Raw genomic sequence first — 14458 nt, 5'->3', positions numbered from 1 at the left:
TGTGCACCTAGAGCCTGTGCTCCACAACAAGAGAAGCCACCGCAATGAGAAGCCCGCGCACCACAACAAAGAGTAGCCCCTGCTCACCAAAACTAGAGAAAGCCCATGCGCAGCAACGAAGACCCAACACAGCCAAAAATAAATAAATAAAAATAAAATTTTTTAAAAAGTTCTCTTCAAAAGAAAAAAAATTTTTTTTTAAAAAGAATATTCCTACGTGTTTAGTCCACAAACAAAATGAGTCTGTATTATGAACCACACTCTGCCTGCTTCATTCATTCAAGGCACCTGCCCATCTTCTGAGGACAGAGCAGGAACTCGAGGTGCCTTTGCCGGAGAGAAGCACTTCTTGTTCCAAGAGGAAGATCCTCAGGTCACAAAGCAAGCTGATGAGGGAGGCTGGTCTAGAACTTTGTCTCTTCATTAAAGCTGAATCTGCAGGGTCTGGAATAGATGGTTGGACCTGGATTCTTCCCCCGAGGGCTACCTCCCTGAGAGACAGGCATGTTGGGGGAACTGGCTGGAACCTCAGCGAGCTGGCAGGGGACAACTCCTGGGTCCTCTGTGAGTTTGGGTCTGAGGGCATTGAACTCAGTGTGAGAGAGGAGGTGGCGGCCAAGGGAGCCCAGGAGAGGGGGCGGTGGTGTCAGCAGGACCATCTCCATGAGACAAGAGCAGTGGCTTGGGCTGACCTGAGAGGACATCATGATTCATTAGCAGCCGGGAACTGGCACTGTACTGGGAGAAAATAGGGCTGGTGCTGCTGTTTCATTGGCTTCTTTCCCTGCAACCTTGAACTGTGGCTGGAGGACCTAAGGAGATCAAAATGCCCTCCTCCCCTCCTCCCCCATATTGCCCAGCATGTCCAGTGGTTCCCAGCTCAGGGTGGGCAGTGCCCGCCTACCTAGTCTCCTTAGCAGGGCACATTGACCTTCTCCCCTCAAGTAGGCATCCTGCCTGCCTGGGCCCCCAGACCCTAAACAGGCCACCATCTACTCAAATATACCATTCAGCACGTATTCAGGTGCTGACCCCATGCCAGCTGCCAGGGACAGAGCAGTGAGCAAGGCAGCAGGGTCTCTACCCTCATGGAGCTTGCATTCTGGCTTGGGAGGCAATCACAGGGAAATGCATAGGAAATCAAGATGCTTTCAGCCCCTGAACTATCGATACTTTGATAGGCTCACCAGCTCCTCCCAAACAGCCTTGGGCCTGACCATAGATGTGCTTCTAGCCAGGTCTCCTGCCTGCCTTCCCAGGATGGAAAGGTCAGCAGGGCTTAAGAGGAGGGGTGGGTCTTCAGCTCCATTCTTGCTACCCTGGGACAATCCTGTGTCCCTCGGGTAGACCCTCTAGGAAAGCAGTCATCTGACACAGGTGGGCTGGACGCCGCATGTCAAGCCACATCCATCAACACTTGGGCTGATTATTCTTGTGAAAGCCATTGTGAATCTGACTACAGAATTACTCACTTCCCTTCTCCAAAGTCTGTAGCTGATGCAATCTGAAGGCAGGACCCAGAACAATTTCCAAAACCTGGAAAAGAGTACATGTATTCTTCACTTGCCGCTGCTTTTTGGTTTTTAAAGGTTTTTGGTTTTCAGGCTTGCTTCCAGGATCAGGAGAGTCTTTTAAATAATGCATTGTGGAAGTTTCCAAGAAACTTTTTTTTAAAAAGTCTTTTAGAGTCTGAGTTATACCCTAGGCCCTAGGAATGACCTTTACACACTTTTGATTCATAGATGGTGTTTGCCCATGGAATTCAAGGGTGAGCCCGGCTCAACCATAAAATAAACACGGGGCAGGGAAGTCTGGAAACCATGGCCCAGATCAGTGTGTGTGGTGTGGCAGCTCCCAGCAGGACTCGGTTCCTGGAACATCCGCCCCCCGGCCCCGGTTCGGATGGGAGCAGCCCCCAAGTGGGAATGGGAGACCTTTTGAAAACTCACAACTAGACCCTAGAAAAAGAGTCAATAAAAGACGCACTAGAGGACACTTCCTTGTACCTGAGGGCATTTCTGCTCCTGGCAGCGCCCATGTGCTGCTTGCTCTGGCTCTCCTTGAAGTCTCCTCCCGTATTGGAGCTGTGTACAGTCTTGTGGTGAATAAACCTGGGCTCCTGCCATGGAGGGCTGTGGTCCCGATGAGGCCACCCAGAAAGCACCTTGGTTCTGTTTCAGTCTGCGATCTATTGGCCAAAAGCCTATCACCCACGACATGACTGCCTGGTGGTTCCAGGACCCTCAAGTTGTGATTAGCTGGGGTGGCAGGAGGACAGGAGGAAACAGCCTTCTCCCGTCCCTTCTTCCTCTCCTTTCCCCACCCTCCGTGGCAGCGCACGGCCCGTGCCAGCCTTCAGACAGGCGCTGGTGCAGGATTCAAGGGCAGCGTCTTGGGAGAGTCCCTGACTGCTCAGGGCTGGGGAAGCAAGCTGGTGAGCCCGGTGCTGGGCAGGAGCCGCTCCCCTTCCTCCTGGCTCTCAGGAAAGAGGCAGAGAGCCACGGGGATCCTCCCTCCATTTCCCTCATTCCACTCGGAATATTTCCAGCTGAACGACAACAACAACAACAAAAAACCCTTGAAAGTTCTGTTTCATTTTCAGCCAACATCTCTCTGTGAAACTGGATTTTTAGTAATTTGTTAAGAAAACCTTGGAACTGGAACAAAGAGAGCGTTTGATCTACTTCCTGTTACACAGAGACTAGAGACCCACACCAACCACAATGAACCAAGAAGACAGTGACGTACAATTAATGCTCACAAAACAAAATTTTAGCTTGTAATTTCTTCTGCATTAATAAATACTTTTAAATAGAACCTTTTTTTTTTAAATCCCCCTGTAAATTTGCCAAATGCCCTTCCTTGGGAAGAACTGCCTTTTATTCTGCAAGCATGTGTTTCCTACCTATTTCTTTCATTTATGAAATGCTGCTGATGATAATTTTTAAGATATTTTTTAATATATGTTTTTTCATGTATTTATTTACTCTTTTATTTTGGCTGCGTTGGGTCTTCGTTGCTGCGCACGGGCTTTCTCTAGTTGAGGCGAGCGGGGGCTACCCTTCATTGCGGTGCGTGGGCTTCTCATTGCAGTGGCTTCTCTTGCTGCAGTTGCAGAGCACGGGCTACAGGCGCGCGGGCTTCAGTACTTGTGGCGCGTGGGCTCAGTAGTTGTGGCTCGCGGGCTCTAGAGCACAGGCTCCGTAGTTGTGGCGCACGGGTTTAGTTGCTCCGCGGCATGTGGGATCTCCCCGGACCAGGGCTCAAACCTGTGTCCATTGCATTGGCAGGCGGATTCCCAACCACTGCACCACCAAGGAAGCCCCTTTTTTAATATTTTTATTTGGCAAAATAAGATGCTGGTAATTTCACGTCAGACTAATGTATTTTCATTTCTGCTCATTCCTATCCTGTGGACTATCCTTGGCCAAAGGGCACTGAGAATATATGGCCCACATTATTGGACTTTGACCCTTGTGTCTGGGTACCACCTCACCCAGCCCGGGGTGGCATTCTAAGATGGTGTGTTCAGTGCCCTGGGCGACCTCTCTCTTCCAAGCAGATGCGCTCACCCCCCATTCTTTATATATTTCCAAGGAGCGTGAGCCTGGCAGAGTTTCAGGGCTCCACCCCGAGCAACACAGCCAGGATCCCCTGAGGTTCCTGCCACATCTCAGGGGTCTGGAGTGTCAGGGGATCGTGGCTGTGTTGCAAAGAGCCAACACTGAAACATGATCCACTCAAGAAATATGAGTGGAGATGTAATATTTTCAAGAGCCCACCCTAGGTAACTTGAAGAGAGGAAACCAGTAGTTTCCTGGCCTGTTAGAATCTATTGTTTGTCCACCATTGGACAGACAAGATCATGGCCCAAACATGCAAAAACCGTAAGAGGCAGGAAATTGTAAATACCAACTGAGGCAGTGGGGACACATGGAAAGTGTGACTTTTTTCAAAGTTGGAAAATGAAGAGCTCATTTCTGGCTAGAATGGTTAGGGAAGAAGTACATGGTTGTCAAGAGAATATTCTGGAGCCCAACTGTGGCTCTACCCCTCATTAGCTGTGGGGCTCCTTCATGCCTTGGCCCTCTCATCTGTCAAGTGGGAATAATAATCATGCCTCCTTCATATGGTTGTTATGAAGATGAAAGGGCTGGGCACATGGTAGGCCTTTGTGAATATTAACCGTTGTCATCATGCTAGATAGGTTGACATTTGAGAAGAAAAACGCGAGGCATGTTTAGAAAATGGCAAGTCGTCCTTACCGGTGAGAGGGAAAAATTAGGGTTAATTCAAAGGCATGACAGAAGAGCTTGGAAATACAGGAGAAAGACGTTAAACACAAGGAAGTCAAGGATAAGCCGACCTACAGAGGAAGATAGTGTGTTCACTCTTAGGAATGTGGTCAGAGGGTCAGACTATAATGTCAGCTGTTGGAAGCGTACTCCCGGAGCAAGGAGCAAGGGGACCAGTGTTAGAGAGACGTTGCAGAGTCTTGTGAGCTGATGTGTGATTGGCATGTTGCAGATGTTCAAACACGTATGTCTGTGGATGAGTGGGTGACAGCAGTGGGTGTGGATCAGATCCTTGTAGGGGGAAAGAATTAAGGGAAGAGGCAAGGGACCATAGTGATACTTCACCGAGACCACCAGCCCCTGAAGAGGAGGCGGATGTGGAACCAGGGCTCTGTCCCCGCAGACTCCCCTCGATGATCCCATTTCTTAGGGTTTCTCTGGTTTCCACCGCCTTCTGCCCTCCTGTTCGTCACTACTCCGGGCATCCCAGTCTTCATCACAGTGGGTCTGCAGGTCCAGCTCGCCTCCTGGGCCACACAAGCTCTCCACGCCACGCCAGCAGCAGCAGTCCATGAAAAAAGCTTCAGGTGGCTATAAGCTAAGTGAATGAGGCGCATAAGATGCAGGTCAAAATGCCAACGGGAGCTCAGTTCCCATGGCCTGAAATAGGATGTTCCATGTGGGGGAGGCGTGAGCCCTGCTGGGTTCTGGCCTGGTCCCATCACACCCACCTTGGAAGAGGAGCAGGAACCAATCATTATGCTTAGAGACCCTGTTATGTCCTAAGGGGGTCTTGTGGAAAAGCAGATGGCAGTGGTCCTCATGTATGTATAAGCTGCCAGGCGAAAAAGAGCCTGTACAGTCCTAGAGGGGAAGAGCCAGGAGTGGTCCCTGGAAACTGAGGCAGCCAGCTGAGCAGAAGGGAGACTTTCCTAAGGACTCGAGCTCTCAGAAAACAGCCCAGCCTTACGTGACCAGAAGCGCGGGCTGGATAGATGAGTGCTCTGTGCCCAGTGCTGAAAAGTAATGGCCATTTCTTCTGCTTCCAGTGGTTGTTTAGATGCATGTGCCCCAAACAGATCTGTGTCTGCCACTCAGGGATGTCTGAAAAGTGTAACACAGACAAAAACATCAAATGCTAATTCGAGTGATAACCCCTTCCCTGCTTGGGATGGGTGGACCCCAAGACAAGCCTTTTGCGGAGAGAGATGGATGGAGTTGTAGTGAATGAGAGGGGTTGGAGGTGCAGAGAAGGATTAGATCACCCTACTTAAGAAAGGACTTGGGGTGACTAGGAGAAAAGAACTATCCAGGAGGGAGGGAGAACCAATAGGTCCATGATTGGAGGCGCTCGGAGGTATTTTAAGGGTAGAACAGAATTAGAAGGGACAAGATTCTTTTTTTTTTTTTTAAATTTTTTTTTTTTTTTTAAGATTCTTATATGACATTTATATTTGATACTTAGGGAGTTTCCTTGTATGAAATACTATAAAATCCACTCCATCCTCAAGAGATCATCAGAGATGCTTTTTTTTTTTTTTTTTTTTTTTTTTTTTTTTGCGGTACGCGGGCCTCTCACTGTTGTGGCCTCTCCCGTTGCGGAGCACAGGCTCCGGACGCGCAGGCTCAGCGGCCATGGCCCACGGGCCCAGCCGCTCCGGGGCGTGTGGGATCTTCCCGGACCGGGGCACGACTCCGTATCCCCTGCATCGGCAGGCAGACTCTCAACCACTGCGCCACCAGGGAAGCCCAGAGATGCTTTTTAGAAGAATTCAGGTATTAGCATAGTGACGAAGACTAAAAATACTGAGATACCCAGACCAAGACAGGACCATGAAAGCCCGCTTTTACTTGGGTTACTTATGGGTTTTCCCAGAAAATGACAGCATCACTGTCACCATCAAGTTCTCTTCATTCATTTGGAAGCAAAAAACATAAGAATCATAGGAACAGAAACCCCAACTGGCTGCTCAAACACTCTTCTTGGGTTCTTGCCCATATCCAGGTTCCAAGGGCCCCTTCTCCATGGCCACCACAGCTTCCTTTAGTCACAGGGACTCAGAGGACACCCCCCACCCATTGGTAAGTGCTCTCCCCACCCTTCCTGGAGGGAAGCCTGCATTTTACCTACGTGCCGGCCTGTCCTCTCTGGGCTCACCCCACATGACGTCAGGGCCAGCTGGAGCCATGTGATTTTCCCAGTACATTCCATTTCCTTCTGCCTTTGCCTCTTTGCTCCCTCCATCTGACCTTGAGCCCATCTGGGTTCTCCTCTGCCAGTCCCGCCCCACGTGTGGCCGCTGACCCGCGCCTGGGCGTCCCTGGAGGGACGGCCCCCTCACGCTCTGCTGCCTTTCTTTCTTGTGGGCACGTGGACCTAGCTGCCCAGCCTGTGGCCCGCGAGCTCTGTAGAATTACCGGGGAGAGAGGCAGGTGATGTAGTCACTGGGCGTGACCCGGTGAGCCTGCCAGGTCCCCTGGGTGCCACCCTGTGACTCTTTACCCGACCCCTGTCAGGGGCCTGGGGAAAGGCTGGCAGGGACCTCCTGGGCCAGGGCATCCCCACTCACTGCTCTCATTTCCCTCCGGTCTCTCTGCCAGCTTCTCTCCTCTCCCAGATCTTTTGCCTCTTGTTTTTATGGGTATTATTTTCTTTTTTCAGGGAGAAGAAAAGTGAAGAGAATAAGACCACCCACATGAGTGTCTACCCTTTTTCAAGTGCACTCGGTGCCCTTGATTTCCACCCACCCTGCCCTGCCATGGTTCTCCCACCACTCCTGACTCATCGTGGGGCAGTTGGGGGTTCTCTTCCCTCGCCCACTGTGAGTAATCCCCTTGTGTCTTCTCTCCCCAGGGTTCCGTAGAGAATGGGGCTGTGACCTCTGCAGGCGCTCAGAAGACAGACCCTGCGATGGAGCCAAAGCTCAAAGCAGTGGACTGGGACAAGGTAGAGGGCACAAGACAGGGTGGGGTGACGGTCGGGGCTCCCAGGGCCAAGGAGAGGGTGTGTGGAGCCACAGGCTATGGTTATTCATGATGTTTGCCCAGGGAAGATGAGGACCGAGGAGCAGGTGCCCACAGCTCACAAGCACGACCTGGGGCAGCAAACCTGGGCCGAGGTTATGGTGGGTCTGGGGAAACGACACAAGAGATCTGTGCAGAGCCAGGCTCCAAAGACCCCAGAGGGAGGTGTCCCACAGGGACCCCTGAAGCTGAGAAGGGCACGATGACAGGGTCAGGAGGCCCAGACACGCCCAGCTTGGCCAGTGCACAAGGCAGAGCTGCCCCAGGTGCCGGCGACCCCTCGCAGGAGTGACCGGCGCAGGAGCCTGCTGAGACCGGCAGGGAAAGGGCTGGAGCCTCTGTAGCATGTGGCTGCAGAGCCCGATGACAAACCTCTCTTGGCGCTCGGAGACCAGCATCTTGCTGTGATTAGACACACCCATTTGCTGGTTAGGGAAGTCCTAGAGGAGCTGGGTAGTCACAGGTGGCACTGGAGCCAAGAGGAGGGAGGGGTAGCATTGCCTGGGGGCTCTGGAGAGAACCAGACCTGGGTGTCATTTCCCTCCAACCTTGGTCATAGGACTTTCTCAATGTCATGTCGCCATTTCCTCCTGTAATAGACATAAGTGTGTATGTCTATAAATGTCCCCAACCTGTGCTGGACACTGGGAACAAAAGACCAACAGGACAGGCCATTGCTTTCAGGGAGCTCACAATCTGGTTGCGGAGGGCAGATCTCCCCACAAACATGTTATTACAACATGGGGAGAAGCAAGAAGCACACCCAAGGGACACAGGTGACCAGAGGAGGTCCCCACTGATTGTTTGCTGGGCCCCTTTTGCCAGGACTCCTAAGGCCCTGACCCCAGGAACTCAGAGATGGCGTCTGTCACGTGGGAATCGCCTCTGCCTCTGGAGAAGCCCATCAGCCCAGGGCAAAGACGCCTTTGGGCGCTTCACTAAAGAGGCCGGCACAAGTTGTCCTGTGGCCCATCCCCTTCAAGCAGGCCTGTGACCGAAAGGGAAATTGAAGGCCATCAAGGGGAAAGGCTTGCATAGGCCACACAGTATGTCCCCAGAGGGCCCACTGGACCTGGTCTCCTGACCTTGACGCCGGACTCAGCCACGATTGCTCATTGCCCAGGCCAGGGGCACAGGTTGAGGGTCTCAGTACAAACGGCTGACTTCTCTGGAAACTTTGGGGACCTGGGCTTGTTCTGCACGAGGGCAGGATGGAGGGGGAGACAGCCAGCTTGAACGGGACAAGGACCTTGGAAGCTGGTGGAGTCAGGACCTCGACTTGAAAAAGGAGGAGCTGTGGTGGGAGACGAGGAAGGTGTGGGGTTGAGGGTATTACCCGAGAGTGAACTGCAGCATGTCCAGCTCTGGGCTCAGCGGCCAGTGGGCGGTGCTGAAAGGACCGCATGAAGAGGGGTGCTTGGGGCCAGCATCTGTGGGCTTGGTTTAGGGGTTGAAGGTTGGAAAGAAAATACAGAGAGCTGAGCAGGCCTGGGGTGGGGAGGCAAGAAAGATTCATCCTAGAAGGGAGGGGACTGTCACATGAGCCTGGCTGGGGACGGGCAGATCACCAGCCCTGCTCAGGGGAGGGGTCCTCCCAGTTTCCCTGGGCTGCCCTCGGCACAAGGCAGAGGGGTCAAGTCCCCCTGGCCTGTTCCGCCATCCACCCCGCCCCCACCCAAGGGGAAGAGAGGCCTCCCCTCCCCCTCCTCCCCGGGCCCTGCCCCGGCTCCTCTCCAGCACATCCAGGTCATACCTGACTCACCTTCCCCTGCCTCTGTCATTCTCTCTCTCTCACACACAGTTTCTGTCTTCCTCCTCTCCCTCTTCCTTTGTCCCTGGGCTGAGAGAGGGGCAAGGGCTGGCCCAAGAGACCCACTGGGAGCAATGGGGGGTCAGCTTCGTGCCTCCCCCAGGCCCTGAGAAGACCCAGCACGAGGAGCTCACTTCCCAGGAAGAGCGAACAGTGCTTTCCTTGCTTTCTTTCCTTTTTTATTCATCTACCATGTGGTCAGTCCCAGCACCCTTTGCAGGGTGACGAGAGGCTGGGAGACCCCCATCTGTTCGAGAGGCTGGGAGACCCCCATCTGTTTCTGACCCGGGCCAGGGTCTGGACCTTGAGGAGCTCTAGAGAAAGGCCAAGAGGGCAGCAGCTTTGTCTCAGCCAGGGGTCCCGGGCTGGGGTGGACTTGCCAAAGTTAACCCTTCATGTTTTGCATTCACGGGAAGCCCCTCTAGGTGCTGCTAAGGAAGGGAGTCTTGGTTACCATGGCCCAGCCTCCCTGGTCCTAGAAGCTGGGGGACAGAGTCAGCCATGCTGGAAAGAGTGAGGGGAAACCGGGATGGGGGTGCTGGGGAAGAGAGTGGAGGGCAGAGAGTTCTGAAAAGGCAGGAGGAAAGGCCCGGAAGCAAGCCCGGTGGGCCCTGCCCTGCTTAGAGGTGCGGTATCGTCTGACTTTCGAACGCTGCATGGGATTTTATTGGAACAATTTCTGAATCATACCATGCATCACCTCTTGGGCAGGACCCAAGTTTCCTTGTGGGACAAGAAACCAGGTTGTAGCTCCTTACCCCACTCTACGCCCTACATGTCTCTCCCTGTTTCCTGGAACCCAGCCAGCTCGGAGCCTACCCCAGTAGAGGTAGACAGAGCGCCCACTGCTCCTGGCTTCTGGGCACACCTGTTCCATTTGTCCCACGACCTCTTTTGCTCCTTCACTGTGTCCTTGACAGGGCTTCCCATTAGGGGGCCAGGGACCTGGGAACCAGATTGAACTAGTGTGATTTGAGGGGTTTGCAGAACCCCCTGCCCAGACCCCCCGGACAGCGGAGTTAACACTGAATTAACTCTTCTTTCATTGAGCTCTTGCCCTGTGCCGAACACAGGGTAAGAGCTTTAGGCTAAGCATTTTAATGATATTATCTTTTATCAACAACACAAGGTGATAATGATCCTAATTTAACTAATGAGGAAGATCTTCAGCCCAAGGTCAAAGTCACTCTGCTGGTTAGCGTAGGGGGTCACAGCTGAGCCCCCTGCCCTGCCCCCTCCATGTGTCCTGGAGCCCTTCCACCCTGGTGGCTGGCCACGAAGAAGACCCTGAGGCCTGTGACTGGGAGTGGGGGTGGCAGAAGGCAGGCAGGAGGCCGAGCAGGTACTCAGGGAGGTGTCTTCAAAGCTTGGCACCTCCTCTCCGCATCCTGCTTCCCTCAGGCTACACACACACACACACACACACACACACACACACACTACACACACACACACACACACCTTGGCATCAGGGGCTGCCTGGCAAAGATGCTGATTTTTACCCTTTCACAACCCCTGCATAAGTCCCTGAGAACTTGGGCAAGTAGCACCTGGATCGGAGCCAGTGCCCCTCGGGCAGCCGCCCCTGCAACAGGGCCGACCTCGACACCATGGGTGCTGGCTTCCTTCGCAGGACTCTGCCCCCCCAGTCACCTGGGCCCCCCGAGCCTCCCTTCTCCCTTTGGCCCGCCCCAGAGTAGGGGTGAGGAGGGTCTGGCTGCAGAGGGGTCCACAGGGGAGGGGGTCCCCAGGATTGTCCTCCTGGCCCAGAGCCTCTCAGGTTTCCTCCCTGCCTGTCCCCTGGCCCAGAGGTCTGGGCCCCTCTTCTAAAGAGCTCAGCTGTGCTCAAAAAATACCCCCCGGGGAGACACCAGGCAGGCAGGCTGGGCACTGCCCTCTTTGTCCCTGCAGGGGCAGTGGACAAGGCAGGCTGGGGGGCAGGAGGTGCCACTGGGTGACCACAGGCAGTTGTGGTCTGTTTCTCCATCAAGAAGAAGGAGGAAAGTGAGCTGCCAGTGGAAGACCACCCTGCCTGGCCTTGTGCCGGGCACCCGGGGCAGGACCGCAGTGGTCCCGGCTTTCTGCACGGCACGCCGTCCTTCCCCTCTCCCTGGGCCTCGGCCCCTCGCCCCCTGCTACCTGTCACTCTCATCTCCTGGACCTTCGCAGCGGGGAGCACGAGGCCACCTCCTCCGGTACAGGAAGGTTATAGGGCATGGGCGGGGGAGGCAGAACCCGCCCCTGTGGACTTGAGCTGGTCCAGCTGGGAGCCACCAGTTAAACCTCAGGGGACAGGCCTGCACTCACCCCTGCAAGGCCACCAAGAGCCGCTGCACTAGACACCCCTGCTGGATCCCTCACAGCCTCTGCGCCAGAGAACCCCTGCTGTGGGGGTCCTAAGCCAGCTGAGAGTGGGCCTCCTGGCCCTGTGGTTAGGACCTCGGGCTCCGGAGCTGGGCGGCTGAGGTGCAGCATACGTAGCTGAGCATCTAGCCTAAGTCTCCTCATCTGTCACATGAGCTCATCAGAGGCCCCATCTCTCAAAATTCTGGCTTCCAAGAATATTGGACCTGAAGTCTGAGCCCAGGGGCCTGTTACAAGGATGCAGAAACAGTGGCTGGAATTCTCGTCCTTCACGGGCACCGCCCCCCGCCCCGCCCCCGCTCCTGCTGGGTGGAAGCCCCTCCCCCACCTCCCTGGCCCAGAAAGCTGCCCTGGAGCTGTGAGCGCTGGGGTTTGGGTACACATTTCTTTCAGCAATCGCCTCAGCTCACAGCTGCGGTGGTGTGAGGAGCTGCTGACAGAGAGCAGCTGCCCCCTCTCCCCACATTTGCCCCTCGCCCTGTCTGGGGATGAGCCGATTCCCACTCCTGAGCTGGGGCTGCCCGTGGAAAGAGTTATGTGCCACCTGGCCCCTGTGCTGCCCAGGACGAGGGGCCTCTGGAGAATGGGGGCGGCGAGAAAAGAGGCCCCCTCCCCACCCTGGCAGCGCCCTTCCACCCACCCTCTGGGCAGCAGGCTGCCCTTTCCCCCCCCCCGCCCCCCCGCTGGCCCTGCTGCAGCTGCATCCCTTTCCCCCCCCCCCGCCCCCCCGCTGGCCCTGCTGCAGCTGCATTCCTGGCATAGCCCGGGGAGACTCCCTCCCCTCCCTCCCGTTAGGGCAGGGACAGAGCTGCATGGCGGAGGGGAATGGGACACCAGGTGCTTGGGCCAAACTCACCCCGACTTACACGACTTACACGTGTGCTCCCTGGGACTTGGCCTGTTGCTCTGGGTCTCTGAGTTCACTCAACCCCGCCCCCCCACCACCACCCTCAACAAGTGCCCTCAAGAGCAGTTTCTGGACGTATTCTCACCCTCATCCATGCAGTCTGGCTTTAGCTGGGTGACCCTGAGTGAACCACTTGCCCTCTCTGAGCATCAGGTTCCACAGCTGTAAAAGGAGGATTTGCTATTGTGAGGGTAGCAACGGAAACCCCCAGATGCCTGGGAACTGGAGGCGTGATCAGTGGCCTGTTCCCCCCTCCTTCCCCCACCCAGCCTCCTTCCGAGGCCCGCAGACCTTTGCTGACGCCTTCCCTGTCTCCCCTGAGCCTTAGGAAGTAGGGGTGGGAGAGGGCCAGGAGCAGGCACCGGCTCTGGAAGAAGAGAGCCGTTTATGTGGGAGGGTTAAGGGGCCAAGGGGTCCGGCCAGGTAGAGTAGGAAGTGAAATTTATCCCGAGGCCCTTCCCACCTCATTGGATCTGAGCCATCATCTCTTGCCATCCTCCCTTCTCAGCCAGTTGCCATGTTGGAAATGACCAGCGAGCGAGAGGTGTTGAATTAGCACCCACCTGAGACTTTCTCATCAGTGAGCAGGACTGGAAGAGAATTGAGAAGAGACACCCTGTGTGTGCATGTACTGTCTAAACCAGGGTGGAGCCCATGGTGAATGTCTCAGCTCCTGGGAGATTGTGTGGAGGATGTTACGAGCTTGGGGGAGGCGGGAAGGGAGGCTCCTACTACAGGACCAACCAACCCTATCTGGAGAGTCACCTAACCCCTCTGGACCTCAGTGTCCTCCTTCTAAAAGTGGGGAGAAAGTCAGCCAAGCTGGATTTCTACACTTAGTGTGGAAGGGTAGCTTTACTGCCCCTGGAATAGCAGGACTGCCAGCGGGGAGAGTGCAGGTGTCAGCCTTTGAGGACTGAGGGGGATGTTTGCAGACAGGAAAGTGAGCCTTCTTGGGATTCCTCCGCCATGGTCCTTCATCCCCCAGGGTGAAGTGGCCCTTCCTGGGCACCAATGAGGGCTACCTTGCAGAAATGCACGGGGTGCTAGACACAGAGCCCAGGTTCCAGGCCCTCCAAGGCCAGCCAACAGGTCAGAGGACCCTTGGGACCAACTCAAGACAGCAAGTCCGCCCTTTGTACAGTGGCCAGTGCCCACTGGTCCAGCCAGGGAGGAGCCCAAGTCATGTCCAAAGATCCAGTGGGCAACAGGCCATCAAATGAGAGACCCTTGTGTCTGGGAGGAGAGGCTGGCTCTGTTTCCATCATGCCTGTAAACAAGCAGCTCTCTGGCCATCTGACTCCAGCTTCTCCATACATTCTCTGTCCGTCTGTTCTGTTCCCTTCACAACAGGGTGTTAGATTCAGGCTGGAATCCCTGCTTGGTGCTAGACCTAGATGTTTCCTCCTGGGTCTCAACTGAATCAAGCTTGTGAATCCCATGCTGTTTTCTGTTCGCTTTACAAAATAAGGGCAAAACAGATCAACAGAAAAAATTTTCTCAAACCACTGCTTGGCTGAGAGAGAGGCCTGCCTGTTCACATTCCTGTGCCACAGCTGGAAACCTTCCTTGTCTAAGGTAGCTAAGTCTGAATTAAGTGTCGTGTGTAACATGCAAAAACGGAACACGTAAAAAACAGGGCTTTCACTTGAGATAGATGGTGATAAGCTATGGATGCATATTATCATCCTTTGAACAGCAACTAAGAAATATACAAAAAGGCATAGCTAAAATGCCAACAGAGCAGATAATATAGAATATTTTAAATTCTTGATCAACACAAACAAGTCAAGAAGGGAAGAACAGAGGAGGCAAACAGAAAGCAAATAGCAAGACAACATTAAATGTAAATGGACTAAATACTCCAATTCAAAGGCAGAGAGTGTCTGACTAGATCGAAAAGCAAGACCCAACTATACGCTGTCTGCAAGAGATGCACTTTAAATTTAAAGGCATGTGGGGCTTCCCTGGTGGCGTGGTGGTTGCGCGTCCGCCTGCCGATGCAGGGGAACTGGGTTCGCGCCCCGGTCTGGGAGGATCCCACGTGCCGCGGAGCGG

The 14458-nt window shown here is 54.4% G+C and overlaps 1 protein-coding gene across 4 annotated transcripts in view; it reads left to right on the top strand.

The window, feature by feature from the left end:
* The window catches only part of FA2H (fatty acid 2-hydroxylase), a 54517-nt gene that overhangs the window by 23698 nt on the left and 16361 nt on the right, over positions 1 to 14458 (top strand). For 3 of the 4 annotated variants that reach the window (XR_008615531.1, XM_055079043.1, XM_055079044.1), the window contains exon 2: positions 6958 to 7117. Coding sequence is in view for 3 of the 4 variants with exons in the window: in XM_055079043.1 (XP_054935018.1) it covers positions 6958 to 7117 (160 nt within the window). In the remaining variant the exon portion in view is untranslated. Of the gene's footprint in view, positions 1 to 6957; positions 7118 to 7149; positions 7243 to 14458 lie in introns of all 4 variants that reach the window. The other variant, XM_007102263.3, reaches the window with a different exon arrangement.

Source organism: Physeter macrocephalus, chromosome 17 (genome assembly GCF_002837175.3).
Source record: "Physeter macrocephalus isolate SW-GA chromosome 17, ASM283717v5, whole genome shotgun sequence".
In the NCBI taxonomy this organism is placed as follows: domain Eukaryota; kingdom Metazoa; phylum Chordata; class Mammalia; order Artiodactyla; family Physeteridae; genus Physeter; species Physeter macrocephalus.
Note: the sequence above shows the minus strand (reverse complement) of the source record. Positions and strands in the feature narration are given on the sequence as shown.